At 37.7% G+C, this 19,575-nt stretch overlaps 1 protein-coding gene across 1 annotated transcript in view; it reads right to left on the bottom strand.

Moving 5' to 3' along the window:
- Positions 1-19,575, bottom strand: part of CSMD1 (CUB and Sushi multiple domains 1) — a 1,016,265-nt gene that overhangs the window by 881,849 nt on the left and 114,841 nt on the right. The window contains exon 3 of the mRNA XM_026844050.1: positions 7,030-7,142. Within this exon, the coding sequence (XP_026699851.1) occupies positions 7,030-7,142 (113 nt within the window). The remainder of the gene's footprint in view (positions 1-7,029; positions 7,143-19,575) is intronic.

Consider the following 19,575-nt stretch of genomic DNA (forward strand, 5'->3'; position numbering starts at 1 on the left):
TTTTTTTTTTTTTTTTTTTTTTTTTTTTTTTTTCTGAAGAAAGAACTTCCTAGAACTTCCAGGGGGTAGTTACTGCCCCTGATAAGTTTAAGAAACAACATTCCCAATTTCTGACTCCTGGCCCCCTCAATATTGCTGAAATGCAGCATTGTTTTACTGGTGAAAGGAATAAGCTCTCAAACTAAGGAAGCTGTGTAGTATACTTGTTTTAAACACAGTTATTACTTCTACACACAATCTTCTCCTATATGAAAGACTGGAAAGAGAAGGCACACACGAATGCGGTCATAACCTGCCTCTACTGACCAAATTCAGTTTGCCATACATTTAGCCTTTTGAGCAAGTTTCAGATCTATTCTAACACTGTGCAAGCAGACTATTTTATCTCTATCTCCTTTTTTCATAAGCTTTCTGAATACATGTAAGCTTAAAAATATTTTTCTTTGGCTGTTATTGTGGAAGTGAACTCTGACACATACTAGATTAGCTATCAGAGGTCCCACAGAACAACCCCACAGCACTGTTAGACCTCTTCTGCCCTCAGATTTTGCTGCTACACGTTATGTCATGTTTTGACATACAAAATATCAACTGCATTATGATTGCTTTCCTATATATTAACAACCATTCAGATTGTATAATTTTAAAAAGTTTTATTAAAGAAAATTTGCTAAAGAAAGGAAAAATATTTTTCTTTTTGAGGACTTCAGTTGACAAAGAAAAATCTATATCCAAATTCATTCTCAGAAAACAATTACTTCTACTCCAAAGAGGTGCAACTACAAATTTCAGCCTATAAAGATTCCATTTCAGTCTGTGCTTTTACTATTCAATATTTTTGGTTTACTTGGTCATGTGTACACACACACACACTGCTTAAAGCTTTAACAAGCAGCTCATCTTAAAAAGAACATATTACCAAAACAGTAAGCAAGAAGTATTTAACTACTAATAGAAAAATATGTCTATTAACAGATATTATGGCCAATTACACCAACAGTCAATTGTAAGATTACTAATTAAGATGCATAGCTTCCAAGATTACATTTACAAGAATACCAGTATTTACTATAGTATTAATTCTAGTTTGTTTTGTTGTTTTTTTCTTTTTACTAAAGGGATGATAGAAAAAGGCAGTATGTGCCTTTAATACTTAAAAGGATAAAACTCACATTAAAATTTACACTGCTTCTCTCTCCATACATCACAGCAGAGGAAGGAATAGTGATAGATTTGGAAGCAACAAACTGAATCCTTCCCCAAAACTACACAATAGAATACAGTAAGAACTATATAGCTCTCAATATCATTAGATACTCATTCTAATATTCTGGACTTCTTCAGAGCTGGATATGCTAATCCATTGAGATTCAGGAGTCACATTCAAAGTCTCATATCATTCGAACCATCAAAATTAAATATTATCTAATAGATCAAACAGCAGATACGATTAAATTCTAGAGATTAACTTGTGATGGTTGAAGGTTCAGGAAACTACTTGTCACACTGAACAGTAAGAGACAGTTATGCTTATAAGTTGCATAAGTTTACATTTTCTTGCCATTTTAGCTTCCTACTCTCAACTTGGAATATTTGCCTCAGATTACTCAATTTGTTTTGAACACACTCATTCCCAGGGAGTAACTACTTTTATTACTGCATCAGTTTGCTGGTAGAACTACACAGCTGTTAACTAACAGACTCATGCAACAAGTAGGAAGCACTGTCAAGTACTGACCCATTGAAAAAAAAGATAATTTTACTCTTAAAAGAGTGCAGGAAAGGTATTTGGGTACTCAGGGGAACAGACAAACAAAAACCAAGAAACATTATCTTGAGCCCAGAGGTCTGTTATCTTGACTAAGTCCATGCTGACTGGAAAAATCACAGTCTCAGGAAAATTATATTGTAAACTCATTGAATCAATACAAGAGATTAATGTTTCAAAGTTGGTTGGGGAAGTATTTCACTTTTGTTTTACATAGTTCAAAGTATTGAACCATAAAATAAAAATAAAAGGAAGAGCACACCAAATAACAGATACTCAAGGAGAACAGGAGCAGCAAGAGAAAAAAAGAAAGTTTCTTCAAAGGCTTTACACTGTGGAAATGTATTGCTACTTTCTGCTGCTGATGCTGAAAGGGATTTAAAAAGAAGCTTCAGGGAAAATGCATAAGGCAAGATGAGGTGACTGAAAATATAAATGATAATGCTGGGTGTGAGTAGAAAGCTTTGAGAATTCAAAGAACAAAAGAAAAAAGGAAGTATGCCCTAAGGGCAGGTAGGATAGAGGGACCTGCAAGAGCTCTTACTCTGGCAAAGAAAGCCTGCTGCTGTAGAACAGAGGTCAAGGAAAGGTAGTAGCACACATCAAGTTCAGTACATCTGGCTTGTTTAAACACTGTCCACCAAGTCTACATTACAAAATGTGGTTAGAAACAACAAAAACATCCACACACAATAAAATCGAGATAGCTTAAAATGAACTGAAGATTGTTAACCTTTGAGGGAAGTTTAATGTTTAGTGGCAGACACTAGTGTGGCAAAAAATAAGTGAAAAAAACATGACATTTCATTTTATACTGATTACTAACAATGTACTTTAATTAAGCTTTTCTAATTTTACTAGATTTTCTGCAGTTGACTGCTGGATTCCCTGAATGGCAAAACACTAGTTTAGTAGAAGAAAGACAATATAACAATTCTATAATGCATTACTCAAATGAATTATACAAGTGTATAATACTTGCAGATATTACTGTCATTTAAAGAGTATTTTTCTGTATTTCCAACCATATGCAAGTGTTCTGTATAGGAGGAATACTTCTGACTTGCCAAAGAAGATTACTACAGGGATATAGCAATGCTGAATTTTTACTTCTTTGTAGACCGCAAAGCACCTTTTTTTAAAACAGCTTGTTAGTCTCATTCTAGAAAACAGGAATTAAACAGGTTGTAACAGGGAATTAATCAAAATCGCACAAGTCACAAGTGCTCTATTATTCTCCCCTCACACTTCCTGCAAAACCTAAGCATGTTTTATATGATGTAAAGCACTGTCAACTAAAAAAACCACACATTACAGAAACAGGATCTATCCCTTAACTCCCTGATGCCATTGATTAAAACTTAGATTTAGTTATTAACCAACAGCGATGATAATGGTCAATAAATCATTTAGCAGATCTATAAACCAAACTTACTACTTCTGACATTCATAGCTCTTTTTACTGATATAATCATGTGTTTGAAAATTCCATACATTATTCCATTAAAGTAAGTATAAGCCAAACTTCCACCTATATCAAAAGTTTAGAGTGCTGATGTGATCACTGAGGAAAAACAGATATATCAGTTCAAAATACTAAAAATCCTCAGAAATGGACATATATATTTGGTGAAGTAATGATACAGTAGAGAAACCTTCATTTCAGACTGAGAATTTGGCAAGTGCCCAACTGCACCACTGTCTTGTTAAAACTAGATTGCTCTTGCTCATCTAATGCCACAAAAAAAATCAGTTAAGTATTAATATTCACATGGTATATGGGTGACAGCAGGCTAACTCAGATAAGTACCAATAATCTTCAGTGCTGCAGTGTGGTTTCATTAGCTTCATTGTTATCCTATTTATATGTTGTAAAAACACAAAGGGTCTGATTATGCCCTTACTGCACAGGAAGTGAGGTCATAAATCAAGAATATACTCAATAAAACTCATAGATCAGAATCTCAGACCAGGGAATGCAAAGCAGTGTTCTCTCTTTGCTAGGGATACTGGTGGGGGTGTACCTTCAGAGGCTGTTCAGCAGGTCTTGAAGTGGTTCATATGCCTTCTTTCCTGGTTTGGCACCCTACCTTCACTGACCAGGGAAATTAAGTTAAAAAGAGCACCCTGCAAACAGTGATGGTGAAACCTCCCAATAGCATCCCCTTGCTTTGCAAAGCAGCTCAGCACAGCAGAGAACCTAGCCCCATATTGTCTTTTGAGAGATGTCATTGCTGTCAAAGAACCTAGCTTTTTCCTCACATGATCACATTTAAAACACTGACTTTTAATAGCAGAGCTAACTTTGAAGATGTTAATAAATTTTTTTTTATAATTTCATGAAAATAATCCTAATTAGGTGCAATTTTCCTATTCATAAAAGACTGGTCTACCACCAGATTTTTTTAAAAAAAAAACAAACACCACTAGTTTTGCACCCTCTCAGAATATGGAAAGTTTATGTAAATCAGTTCCTTCGTTAGTCCTAATATTTGGATTTTTCAGACCTACTTCATCTGCTACTGTGAGACAAGTGATGCAGTTCCAGAAAGATTTCTTTGCATGCCTTTACATAGTGATGCAAAGCTTTTTTCTGCTCCTAATCTGTTTTAATTCCTTAACTTTGGAATGTTGTAGACTATTCTGCTTCTGTACAAAAATGTTACAGATCACTCTCCTAGCTACTATTAAAACAGTTTTTAAAATATACTGTCCTTGCCAGCTGACATGCAGTTAAAACTTCTCTCCAGTAAAGATGTTTAAAATCGTGTTTCACAAACTCTGCATTATGACACCGGTGTCCCAAACTCTTAAATGGCAGCCAGTCAGTAGCACTTCAATGCTCCCCACGCTTTCAACCAACTAATAATTCACTTATTCACGAGAAGAATGAAAGAGCTGGCTAAAATCTGGGATAAGTAGATCTAGTAAAAGCAAATCATCTTAGGGATGGGTATCTGGCAGAGTGATTATAAAGTCTTCCACTGACCGGTTAACATCTGGCTTGTACTCCCCAAAGGGACTGATCACTTGCCTACTCAAACTTACATATGGCATATGAGCCAGAATGGGTCACTATTTAAATAGTTTAGGGAACAATTACAGGATTCCTTAAAAACTGTGGAGTGCCAGTAACTCAACTGGTCATTGCAGCAGAGATCACCCCAAGCCTTCACAAAAAGCACGTAACCCCTCACAGGTACAAATCATTCCTGAACCATCAGTCCCCACTGCCTGTCTGTACACCGAGATGCTGTCACTGGAGTGACATTCACCATTTCTTCCAGAGTTGGATGTCATATTCTGAAGTCAATTTAAAGCTCACGGACAATACCAGGTTTACAGCACTAAATCTGAAAGGGGGCAGTGTTGTTTAACCAGAGAGTGGTGCTATCTGTCAATGTTAATTACAGCTCTTCCTGCTGGGGTTTTACAAGAAAGTAGGCCAGCAGGAAGTGTCATTATATTACAGCCTGTGGCTCTGTGCATGTGTTCTTAAGTTGACAGTCAAGAAACGTCCTTTAGCATTCTTCACTGTCTTTTTCAATATGAAAAACAAACTGCTCAGATTACATAAAAGGCTGAAATCTGCTATCATATGCATCTGCTAGAAGATACAGGTATTTAGAAAGCAACTTCATACTCGGGTAGCAAAACCACTTCCTGGTGTGCTCATGATTTCTGATGTTACTCTTCAATTTACCTTATAAAGACTATTAAAACGAATCTTTCCCAGCCTTTCATCACAGTCCTCATATCAGTTAAAAAAAAAAAGACTGATTAGCTGATTTACCAGGTGATAAGGCTTTGGGGACAAAGGAAGGGAGGAGCAGCTATGAAGGAAAGGCACTTTACTGAGCTACCCATCCCAAACATAAAAAGCTTAAATAACTCAAACTTTTTTGTTTTATGACACCTCTTACACCTCCATCTTTCACACATAGGTAACCTACTTCAGTGACGATACTGAATTCAAAAGGTGCTTTAAAACACCCTACCATTTCAAAAAAATCATATATGAAACGAAGGTAAGCATCAATATGGATCAGACTTAGATATTATCACAAAAGGGAAGGAAAGCTTCAAGGAAATAGGAACAGTTCTAGCACAAATGTGATCAAAGTTTACCAAGCGTTTGGAGATACCTGTGGTCTCTAAGTGACTTTGACTTTTTCTAAACTGGTGACCAGTATAACAGGGTTTACACACTTGTGAATCCTAGTAAATAGATAGAATTAAACCATACTACCCTCTAGATTCAGAGTTCCTACATCAACCCCATCGATAAAAATATTTCGGTTTTAAATTTTATCACTTAACTAGCTGTAGGCAGTTGTCCCAAATAAGCACTTTCAAAGGATTATACCTAGGAAACCACACAAAAAGTGGCTTTGAGTTTGAGAAGTAATATGAAACCAAGCTTTCTGCAAGTTTAGTACTCAAAGCCCTGAATTTTCCATGAATAAAAATACAATAGTAAAAAAACACCAAACACACACAGCAAAACACATACTACCACAAACTCAGTCTGAAAGCAATTCTGAAGTTATACTCAACACACCCTCATTATCCAACATCAGACAACTGACTTAATACCACTGTATCTAGTAACTTTCCCAAAGTTTGCTTATCTCAAAGCCTTTTGTACAACTGAAAGTAAAGGAAACTCTATCAGTCCAGTTTTATGAGCTTAACTCTTAGTAGACACTAGAAGACATAAAATTCTTGGCCTTATTTTTTCCCAGAACTTTGCAGTTATCACTGTAGTCTAACATCTTCCATAGAGCCAGTTTTAAACTGCTTTGGGTTTGTTTTTAAATTTATATATACATATAGTTTTGTTGTCATTGTTCTTGTTTTAATTCTCCACAAGGACAATATTAGTAATTGATTTTTGAGATCAGTTACTATCCAGATCTCCTATCATTTTGTTATACCCCTTAAGTTAGGCATTGCCTAAAGTTGTCAAAAGTAGTAATTTAGGAAATTAAGAAAACCCTTTAAGCATACACATTTCTGAGTCCAGCTTTAGAAGCCTGACAAATTTGAATAATTTCCTGCTGGAATTTTTAATAATTTAAATTAATTTTCAATAATCAAGACTATGGCCATGATGTAGTAACATGTAAGTATGCTATTAAAAAAAAGTTCATGGAATACTCACCAATGATTCAAACCCCACACAAAATCAAAACATCACATTTCAACATGGAAAACATCTATCAAGTAAAACTAAGACCTGGTTGGAAAACAGTCCTTACCTTCATAGATAGCTTTGAAGCCTTGAGCACTGACAGCAAAATCTGTGGTGAAACAGAGGGTGAGGATAGATCCTGTGCTCACAATAGATGATGGAAGCTGAAATCCAGATAACCTGTACAATAAAAATGCACAAATTACTAACTTTTAAAATAAAGCACATCAGCAGGTGTGACAAGCATTACGATGAGCATCATACTTCTACATGCAAACTGCCAATGCATTATGCTCTTTACCCTGATGCATTCTCTAAACATTCACTGCAAAACTTCAAACATGTTCTTGAGTTTAACTCTATTTTAACACATCTAGGCACTCTCCAACAGAGAGCACTGAAAGAAAGATCTGTTTGTATCTATTGAAGACAAATAAACTTTTTTTTATAGGATTCATTTCAAGATGGAGACAGGTAAATTTAGGACACCTAGGAGTAGATACCCAGGCCTTTATTCACACCAAGATGCCTAGCACAATTTGTGACCTCAAAGACTGTCCTGTTTGTCCTCCACCTGCTGCTTCAGAAAAATCACGGATCTCAGAGGTTCAATGTCATATACATTAACTGACCAGAAAAAAAATAATCTTCAACAGCCTCAGAAAAATTACATTTCCCATCTTATTAGCAGTCCCACTTTTACATACAAAATAGAATTTCTGATAAACTATAATTACATTGCAATACTGGTTTTAAGATAATCTCACCAAATAAATGTTATCATTCATTTTGAGGATAAAACAAATGGAAAAAAGAGTTTCCATACTTTGATGGACCTGGCTAATAATAGTGAAATGTTGGGTTTCTTAATAATTTGAGTCATTTCACATAAAGCATAAGACACCATTACTATTGCACAAACCCAGAAGTACACTGTAAACTCACATTACTAGCTAACTTCTGTACATTGCTATAGGGGTATGTGATCCACTGGGTACAGGACAACACACCAGAAAGCCACCTTTCATTGAAAGTCCACCCTTAAAGAGCTTCTTCAATCCAGACATCAGAACAACTCAAAAAACCCAACACACACCAACACAGAACAAAAAATGCTTTAATATATTTTTAATCTGGATGGTTAAAACAATCCATGCATTAAAAAAATGTTGCCTTCAAGATCTGTCGTACAATGATGCTATAGTTTATTAATTGGCATCTGGAACTGCAGAATATAACTGTGAACAACATACTAATACAGCAGTATCACTGAACTAAAAGTTCTTTGCAAAATTTGGTTAATTTAAGACCACTCTAATACATAAAAACATTTAAGATGAACCCCATGCTTGAATTACACCAGGCGGGTAGCTCCCTGTCTCTTTCCAGTTTTGAGACTTGAGTAAACCAGACAAAGCAAGGAGAGCTTTAAATACAGATGAAGGCATACAGACAAGGCAACATAAATCAGGAAAAAGCTTTCTGTAATTTCTTCCTTTCTTTTTAAACATTGTCTCCCATGTGCTAATTAGATTTTTGCTCTAATCTTTTCACCTTCTGTGTACTTGTCAACCTATTACTGCTATTCTTTTCCACCTCATTTACTCTAATTCCAGAAATAACCAGGTTGATTTGTCCCTTAATCCTCAAACTGCAAAACTACCATAAGGCTTGCCACATCTTATGTTCAGACTTCTGTATGTTCTCTCACCTTCCCTACATGTTGCAATTTTAAGGGAACTGTGCCTTGTTCTATTTAATAGAGTGGTTATCACTACTGCCCCACGTCTGGAGTGTACCGTACGGCAGTTCATTATTTCACGTATTTTCTAATCATGATTTTTCTGATCTTACTTGTGTGTCTCTTCCTTCTTTGAAAAGGGATTCAGAGTTCTGGTTATAAGGGTTAGAGGTTTTTTTGGCTCGTACTACAATATTTCCTGGATTTAGCATTTTTTAACATTGAAATACAGGAAACTAGCATGCACTGGGAGGGAAGGAAGGAAGGACGGAAAATCAGGTTGAGACAAACAGAAAGACAAATTACCTAGCCTCAATACTTCATATTACATAGGAGAGCTAAAGATAAAAAAAATAATCAGAAAGTCCTATCAAGGCAAAATTATACAGCTTTAGCTACCTCATTCCTGATTGGCATTTTACTGCACTTAGTATGGATTTGGTTCATATAATTGAACTTCTCTGAGCAGTAAGTGAGCTCATTATGATTTCTAGACCTACCTGTTCCAATTCTCTTATAATATATATTACTCCTACAAGATGGATTTTTTTTATCTGCACAATAAATATAATTGTTTCTGTAGTATCCTCCTTGAAATAATAGATCATTCTTTAGGCTGACGTTACAATTCACATTAAAGGAAGACAAATAATGTTCTTTTACACTTTAAATCAATGCACTTAATGGTTTTACAGACAGGAGAAGGCAAGTATGTGGTAAACTTCAAGAAATTAGTACATCAACTTGAAATCTATATTTTTCAAGTTCTTTATATTACAGTAATCCTAAAAAAATATTGCAGAAAAGGCTTGAAAAGAAAAATTCTGTATTTCAGTCATCCAGCAGACTAACTACATGCTTCTATAGTAGCCTTGTTGACTGAAATATTTCTGAAAGCATCTTTTCATAGTATTCTAATAAATTGAGATCAAATGACATGAAATTGAGTGCAAACAAAAACTAGACAGCAGATGAAAACCTGGAGTGTTACTCTTCAGACATTTCCAGAATTAAAACACTACTAACCTACCAAGTCATTTTTGCCTCCCTTTCTAACATTTTCACTAGGTAGTTATAGCTCATGAATCATAATGTGTTCTGCACATTCATTTCATCATGCAGAAAAATCACACACATTCACACGTTGCTTTACTTTAACGTGTAGGCCTTTATTGCAATCATGAAAGAAACTGTTTAGACAGACAAGTTTGTGTGCTAAGAAAGTAGAACCATTTTAAGTCCCTTGGCTAATAAAAATGTAATTTGATAACTTGCACTACTTCATACAGAGCATATGGCAATACTTTAAGCTTAAAATACTGCTACTTCCTTAACTTTCAGTAGCATTAATCTGCACAAAATATAGGCAGTAAAATACTTCCTAACCACAGATGGAATATATTTGTCTTGTCTATAAAGAAGAAACACAATTTGTAATAGAAAACATAGTGGTACACCAGTACTGAGTTTAGCCTCCAAGGGGAGGAAAAGAAAAAAAAAAAAAAGAAAACAACAAACCACCACACATTAAATTCTCCATTGTCATTTCTTAGATCTTGACGTTCAGCCATTTCTAGTGATAACGTCTATAAATATATAGATTTGTTTCTTCCAATGGCATAGCAATAGGTCCAGCTGGCTCTGCTCAGAACTTCTCCACCCTCTGCTTGTGCAAGCACATTTTGGGACTTCCTGGTACTAAACAAATAGTGCAGAAGGTTCTCCGGGGGGCTGGCAATAGGGTTAGAGGTCTGCAACAAATGATGTACAATAAGAGGCTGAAGATTTGTTGAGCCCTTAAAAGATGACAACTTTAACACAAGTATGTACTGATTTCACAGTTGTCAAAAGACAATTAGCAGTTGCAAAGGACAGAAACATTTTTGCCATTTTATTTGCTAGCTTATTTATTCCTACAGCTGTCTGTAGTACAAAGTTATGTGTTCTGGTTACCACATGTGATAAATTTCCCAATAAAATTTGTTGAACCTTGGCAATTTTTAAGAGTCAGAAAAAACCTAGAGGGATGGGAGACTGCACCTTTATGGGCTGTTTCTTTTTTCAAATCAGGCCAATTAATTCTATGAAAACACACTAGTATAATTAGAAGGAGAATCAGATCTGTTAAACATTTTTAGAATTGTGCCTGACATCACACACACCTATGAGCTCTTGTTCATACATCTGTACAGATTGTTCACAGAAACATTCTCAGAGGAAATCAGTAGAATCTATTTGGTTAAGACAAAACACACCTGAAATTAGCCTTCAGATGTCTCTTGAAAAAGCCATCAGCCAAAGGATTAATGTTATTAATAACAAGGTAAAGTATGTCTAAATTTTAATGAATTATCCCAAAAACAATTTTGGGCAAACCATAGATAAATAACAAAATTCAAGATTTTCTTTTTTCCTCTCCCTCAAAATCTGTATAAGGAAAAAAACTAATATTTGTCTCATTTTAACATAAAGTCATATAGGTCATTAACTGCCATAGGGAACACCAAAGAGCTGTCTGCCATCAGGGTCATACCTTTTCAGGTTTTACATACTATTCTTAAAATTGTCATTTGATGTAGAGATCCATAAGCTCATTCCATATCAAACTCACCATACCACATGAAAACACAAAAGTTATTGGCTAGTGCTACCTCAAAGATTCCACTGATCAACTGCAGATCAGAAAGCAAAGCAAGTCAAAGGGTACCCCTTAAGGACTAAAGCTTTAGGCTATCATATTTCTCCAGAAAAACCTCACTGCGTCACAGAAGTTGAATACTAAGTACAGCACACCAAAAATCTTCAAAAGCTGGTATCTCATATTTGACTTAACTGGAAATTATCCTAGCCCTATACAGTCAATAAAGAGCAGGCAAAACCTTTCTGTGTTTTAGGCATCCAACATCACCAGTAGTCAATAACGTGTACACACTATTTAGGCATAAAAAAACCCAAACCCAAACAATCAAGATATGACTCTATGGATTCCCGGCATTTACTCCTGATTTATTAATGCCTTTGTGGTGGGTTGACCTTGGCCAGCTGCCAGACCATCACCCAGCCACTCTCTAACTAACCTTCTTCAACAGTACAGGGGGCAGAAAATAAGATGGAAGTGTTCCTGAGTAGAGAGAAAAAAGCTTACTAATTATCATCATGGGCAAAACAACTTTGACTTGGGGAAAAATTAGTTTAATTTATTTCCAATCAAAACGTTTGGATAGTGAGAAACAAAGATAAATCAATAACCCTCCCCCCCATTTCCCTTCTTCCCAGGCTCAACTTCACCCTTTCATTCCTAACTCCTCTACCTCTCCCCTCAAAAAGTGCAGGGTGATGAGGAATAGTGTCAGTCTAACAGCTCCTCTCTGCTCTCCTTCCTCCACACACTTATACCCTGCTCCAGCACAGGCTCTCTATGGCCTGGGGATTCTTCAGGAAGCATCTGCCTGCTCCACCGTGGCCTCTTCCAGGAAATCTCTTCTCCAGTGCCTACAGCACCTCCTCCCCTCCTTCTTCACTGACAATGTCAGCAGAGTGGTTTCTTACTTTTCCTCTCACTCCTTACTTTACCCATGTCATGTTTTTGCCCTTTCTTACACACATTTCCCCGAGGCACCCCCCTGTGCCGGGGCTCAGCCGTGCCCCACCTGCTCCTCAGAGCCGCCCTGCAGCCCCGCTGCCGCCGCATGGGCATCTGCTCACAATACAGCCTCAACAATATGAGCAAAAAACACTTAAAAAGCATCATCTGTTCTAGTGCACCTAAATTTTACATAATAAAAAGCCAAGTTATTATTATCTTAGTAATTAGTGATTTGAAACAATTTAAGCTGAACATATCTGGACAGAAGAGCAGCTACTACAGTAATTTACAAGAATATGTAAACTCCAGTTATTCCGCAGAAAACAGCGGCAATGCTCTGAGAATAAATGTGATTACAGGATACATATCCATAACGTGACCTTTTATGAAGCCACGCTAGCTCTGAAGTACCCTTCTGCAATTAAAGGGGAGACTAAAAAGTGCTATTTTAAACTTCTGCCAGGTGGCAAAAAATAACACTCCCATTTTCCTGCTTTTGAATCTGGAAGACCAAATAGGTGCATCTCCAACCAAAGGCAACAGGTAAAACGTTCTAACTCTCCAAAGAGTTGGTACTAGCCAAGTCAAATTATCTCAGACAACACCACAGTTAATAACAAAGTCTTAGTTGTGCATGAGCACAAACAGTACTTCAGTCATGTAATTAAAGTCCTCACCAGCATTTTTGCATTGAGTCCAGAGTTGGAAGTTGACAGTAAGTAGACAAAACTACAGCTGATAACTAAATTTCTATTTTTTTTTTTCTTTTCTGGAAGATCAATTATTTTAAAATAAAGCTTCTGAAACTTTTTTTAAAATGCTTAATAGAAGGACTGTAAGGGCTTAGCTCAAAGTTTCTCTTACAGATAAATTTTAGTTCAAAAGAGAGATTGAGAATTCAGAACAGTCCAATAAGTGTGTATTTATAACTGGAAAAGATGCATGTAAAGGCAGCCTCAAGACTCGTATTTCCACTGGATTGATTTCTAGCCTATGCTTGATTGAGTACTTCCCTCCCTCTCATAAGACTTACATCAGAGATAAAATCGCTTCTCACATAGTAAAGAGATACTTTTTAAATAATAAGTTTTATGGTGAAGTTTCACACACCAGAATAAGAATATATGACATGATATAACCATTCTTTGCGTGGTTTTAGTCATTCAAACAGTAGCCACCAATAAGGTATAATTAGAAAGAAACAAACGTGAAGTAATTTTTGCAGTATTATTTCCCAGATCAGAAAATTTTCATTTCCCTTGTCTGCTGCCATAAGCTGCTGTTCGGGAGCAAAGCTCAACTCGAAAAAAAAAAAAAAAAAAAAAAAAAAAAAATCACAAGGAAGCTGGCCATGCCACTCCTACAGGTCATGTGCTCTGCCTTATTATACAACCTGCAGGAGGCAGAAGAGCACGCAGCTACAACATTATCTATAGATATTTCTCCTGTGTTGTTCAACATTATAAGATGCCATCCCTGGAGACCAGCTCCTGTCTGTACTTGCTATCAGCAATGAGAAGAGTTACCCACAGATTCTAAGACACCAAATAGTACATAGGAGACTAGCATAACCATTCCAGCTAACCAGGCTGTTACCTGCCACATGTGCATACAGAGAAGACTTACCTTAACTACATCCATTCTGTTGCCAAGAAGTGAAGATTTGAAACCTGACTCAGAAACCATCTCATACATAAAGTAACAAGTAGCTACTATAAATTATAGATCTTGTACTAATTTTAACTGTTTCTCCATCACAGAAGATAGTCTAAATATATACATTTAATCCCACTACCCCCAGTCTCAACTTTTTAAGTCACAGAAAAAATGAAAACATATGGAGCAAACTGTTCAAGGCCAAGGCCAAGTTTCTCATTCAGAGTCGCTAATTTGGTGGGTTTTTTCCTCAAGCTTAAGGTAACACTGACTATCCCCTTAAAAAAAACTGTATAAGAAACACTGTGACAGAGTGAGCCCCAGCTCAGAGAACACACCTAGTCCTCTGCACAGGAATTACCCATTTCACCTCCAACATAATGAAAACACACAGTAACACCTCCTCACATTGATAAGTGTCATTCAGCTTTCTTTCTTAAGGAGAAAAAAAATAAATAAAAATCCCTTATCTCTCACATTTCTTACTCTAACTGCCAAGTCTTCCTCAGTGTTGCTTCCTCCAGGTTCACACTCCTCCACCTTCAGGTTCTCAACCCAGAGCAACACCCCAGCACTGCTCTTAGAGTCCCTCACTTCCCACTCTCCCTAAGAGACCAACTTGAAAGCTCTCCTATCATATAACCTTCTTCCACCAGCTGTCTCTCCTACACCCCAATAAACTCCCACAAACCCCTCAGCTGCTTCCTGATCCCTCATTTGATTAAATAACATCAGGTGCTCCTCCATCCTGCTAACCAGAGGCAGTTAAGGTGTGCATACCTCATTAGAGGGGCACTAGTACTAGTACTAGACAAAAGACTTATCTCTTGCCCAGGTGCTCCTCTGCAGTTTAAGTTTATAATCTCAAAACCAATTATCAGTTCTGAATAAGCAAGAAATAGATTTTTTAATTTAAGCCTTTCATGTAGCTAATTTTTTTTCCATGGTATGGTCATATGAAAACTTCCTGATGTTTCCTGTGATGTTAGCTTAACTAGGAATTAATTGCAGGAAAAATTTTTTTTTTTTTTTTTTTTGAGTATGGGAAGACTGGAAGCAATCAAAGAAAAAAGCTCCGTCAGTAAAGTCCAGAAGGTCTCTTATAACCAAAATTCACTGAGTTCACTAACTAAGCAGAAAGAAGCTGCAAGCTTAATGACTTTGACATATTTAGCATTTAGAAAAAGCAGATGGTTTCTCTAGCTGCCACCAAGCAGCCACGGTACCAAGGCTCACATCTGCTGCAGGAAGCCCTATGCTGTTAAAGCAGTAGCCTGCAGCTGCAGTTACTGGGCATCAGTAGAAGATCAGGAAAACATGAGATGAGTTGGCCAAAACCAAACCAATACACACCTGTGAATGGGACTGAAGTGGAGGCATGTCACAGGAAAGCAGTGGGGCGAAGGATTTCAAGGGGGGGGTCTGGACAGCTAGTAAGGTCTTGTGGCTCTACACAACAGATCTGAGAGAGGGAAACTCCCTGACTGTTCACTGCCCGTGGATGGGCCTAGTGGGGTTTGTTACTTGTGCTAAGATAGAACCACAGAATGGTTTGGGTTGGAAGACACCTTAAAGATCATCTACTTCCACTCCCCTGCCATGGGCAGGGACACCTTCCACTAGCCCAGGTTGCTCAAAGCCCCGTCCAACCTGGCCTTGGACACTGCCAGGGAGGGGGCAGCCACAGCTTCTCTGGGCAACCTGTGCCAGTGACTCACTACCCTCACAGTAAAGAACTTCTTCCTTATATCTAATCTAAATCTACCCTCTTTCAGTTTAAAACCATTACTCCTCATCCTTTCACTTCATCACTGCCTGATAGAGGGTCCTTCCCCATCTTTCCTGTAGGCTGCTATAAGGTCTCCCTGGACCCTTTCTGTTCTCCAGGCTGAACAACCCCAACTCTCTCAACCTGTCCTCATAGACAAGGTGCTCCAGCCCCTGATCATCTTCATGGCCTCCTCTGGACCCACTCAAGCAGGTCAATGTCCTCTTATGTTGGGGACCCCAGAACTGAACACAGTACTGCAGGTGGGGTCTCTCGAGACCAGAGTAGAGGGGGAGAATCACCTCCCTTGACTTGCTGGCCACACTTCTCTTGATGCAGCCCAGGATACAGTTGGCTTTCTGGGCTGTGAGCACACATTGCTGGCTCAGAGTCAGTTTTCCATCCACCAATACCCCCAAGTCCTTCTCTCCAGAGTTGCTCTCAATCCACTCATTGCCAAGCCTGCATTTATGTTTGGGATTGCCCCAACCCATGTGCAGGACATTGCACTTGGCCTTGTTGAACTTCATGCGGTTTGCATGTGCCCACCTCTCAAGCCTCTCAAGGTCCCTCTGGATGGCATCCCTTCCCTCCAGCATGTCAACTGCACGACACAGCTTGGTGTCATAGTGGAATTTGCTGAGGGCACACTCAATCCCACTGTCCACTTAGCCAACAAAGATGTAGCGCTGGCCCCAATACCAACCCCCGAATGCCACTGGACACTGGTCTCTACTTGGATATTGAGCCATTGACCACAACATTTTGAGTGTGACCATCCAGCCAATTCCTTATCCATCAAGTGGTCCATCTGTCAACTCCATGTCTCTCCAAGTTAGAAACAAGGATGTCATGTGGGACAGTGTCAGAGGCTTTGCACAAGTCCAGGTAGATGATGTTATTTGCTTTTTCCCTTATCCACCAGTGCTGTAACCCCGTCATAGAAGGCCACCAAATTTGTCAGGCACAATTTGGTCTTACTGAAGCCATGTTGGCTGTCACCAATCATCTCCTTATTTTCCATATGCCCTAGCATAGTTTCTAGGAGGATCTGCTCCATGATCTTGCCGGACACAGAGGTGAGACTGACTGGCCTGTAGTTCATCGGGTCCTCTTGGAAGTAACTTCTAGCCTTTTCCAGTCAGCAAGAATTTCACTGGACTAACACAACCTCTCAAATATGATGGATAGTGGCTTAGTCTGTTCATCTACCAGTTCCTTCAGGACCCATGGATGCATCTCATCAAGTCCCATGGACTTGTGCACACTGAGGTTCCTCAGATGGTCTCGAACCTGATCTTCTCCACAGTGGGTGGTTCTTCATTCTCTCAGTCCCCATCTTGGTCTTCTTCATCCTGGGCAGTGTGGCTGGAACCTTACCGGTGAAGACTGAGGCAAAAACATCACTGAGTATCTCAGCCTTCTCCATACCCTAGGTAACCAGGTCTTCCATTTCCTTCTGGAGAGGGCCCACATTTTCCCTAGTCTTCCTTTTATCATCAGCATAACTGCAGAAGCTTTTTTTATTGCCCTTGACGTCCCTGTCCAGATTTAATTCTATCACGGTTTTGCTGGTCTCTGGCTACCTGGACAGTTTCTCTGTATTCCTCCCAGGATTTCTGCCCTTTGTTCCACCATCTGTAGGCTTCGTTTTTATGCTTCTCCTGGAGCTACTTGTCCATCCATGCAGGCCTTCCCCACAGTACTTCCCCACAATCTCGGGCTCCAATGTAGTGCAAGCTACAGAAAAACAACAGTTCATGTCTGAAATGTGTGTCAGTCACTAAGACTGGTGGCTGTCAACTAAATGAACCGGTAGGCCATGGCACTGCACTATGGCTATGCAGATGTGCCTTATTTTCCTGGCAGAGCTTATCATTATACCATGTATTTTCTTACAATTTTTATCCATTTTACACAAAATTCAGCCATGGAAATGGTTGCATATGAATCTGTGCTAATTGATATTGAAAGAAATCATCAGCTAGTATTTGGTAAAACTGAACAAAAATAAAGTAGTTCTGTAAAGAGTGCAGAAAATAAAGTAGTACCATAAACCATTATTGACAAAGGGATAAAAACTGTCTTTTACCTTTAATGGAAGGAAGTTATTTCAGTTACTGTAAAGCTAATGACTCTTTGTGATTGAGAAAAAAAACAACTGAAACATTAATTAAGATCATATATTCCAGGTTAACAATTATATCAACAGACTACATTTCTGCCTTATAAGAGTACATAGACATTTAGACCAAAGGCACTTCTCAGGTGTACTGGTATGAGTCCAGATGGACTCAGCAAAAGTAAAATTACATAGATGTAAATTAAAATGTGACTTGATTCAATTAATTAAAAAATATATTTGAAAGATGTCCAATTTTTAGAAAACTATGTAAACAGTTTCATTATTTCTTCAGGCCTGTTACTTATATCCCTATATCTGTTAGCTCACTAATAACAGTATGACTTTAATAATTAAAAATGCAGTAGTAAGACCATTATTAGTAATAGATTACAGGTAAGATTTAACATTTTTTCATTAAAAAAACAGGAATCAAGTCAGCAAAACTAAGATCTCTCAGTGATTTTGCCACTCGTAGTACCTTGTCAAAACTGTTTGAGATGTAATCTTAGAAAACATTTGCATTAGTTTAAAATTCATTATGTGAGTTTTGCCTGTTTACTCTCACATATGGATGTCACATCATTTTCAATCATCTTTTCAGTAGGTATGTTGCATTAATACCCAACAGTGTATATAGTGATCTGTTATTTTACACAACTTCAGTTGTGAAGCTAGCATGGATTTCCTGTATCATAAGGGGTTTACAGAAAGATCTATGTCAGTTTGGGAATAACATTTCAGCAACGAGCATTTGATTCAACTGTAGAATAAATGAGGATGAATTTTATTTGAAACTTTGTTTTACAAATCCATTGTAAATCATCCGTAATGCTGTAGATGATATTCATGCTCCCACTCTTGTGAGTTGTTTGGAAATGAAAAATTTCCAAATGAAAAAGAGTACAGAACTCTTCATCTGAAAAAAGAAACCAAACCAAACCAAACCACCCAAAACCTCAAAACCCTATCATAGGAACACAAATGGTGTTTTATGCCTTTACTAAATGGAATTTAGAGAGAACAATTCTGTGAAGCAGACTCTTTTTCTTTTCACAGGAAAGCCGCTAATAACGGAAAAATCTCCCACATTTCCACCTCCCTAAGTTTTACAGGCTCACCTTTTATAACAGTATCAGCACCTCCAGAACAAACAGTGAAATAAAGACAGTGGAAATGGAAATGGAATGAGAACAAGTGGCTTAGAAGCCCTGCAACACACAAAAGTTGCCCGGGGGGGGGGGGGGGGGGGGGGGAAGAGAGAGAAATCAATTTCGGAAGCTTTGTTTTAAACTTTTTACAAATTGGATTATAGTATTGCCAGCTGAAAGAAACCTACTCTAGCCTTTTTGATGGCACCTCTTTCAGCAAAGGCCTTGAAGCAAAAGAAAATATGCTAACAAATATTTTAAGAGATCAGATTTTAGTGCCAACAGCATGTTTGTACTTTGCAGCAATAGGGATGTATCTAAAAAAGTACATTGCTGTCCAAAAATGAGTGTACTTAACAAACAGTTTATATAGTGATCAATGTTCCTTCTGTAAGGAAGACTAAAGATTTGTGCCCTTAACTTTATTCTGGGAATGTGTGAAGCTTCAAATGTGGCCTATGGTACACAGTAGTATTTTAAATACTTACATGGCTTTGCAGAGTTCTGTTATCTGTTTCGCATAGGCTATGCTGCCTAGCTTTTTTTTATTGCTCAGTTCAAAATACGTACTAACATACTAATGCTTGAA

This window comes from Athene cunicularia (genome assembly GCF_003259725.1).
Source record: "Athene cunicularia isolate RWA chromosome 3 unlocalized genomic scaffold, athCun1 chr3_part1, whole genome shotgun sequence".
In the NCBI taxonomy this organism is placed as follows: domain Eukaryota; kingdom Metazoa; phylum Chordata; class Aves; order Strigiformes; family Strigidae; genus Athene; species Athene cunicularia.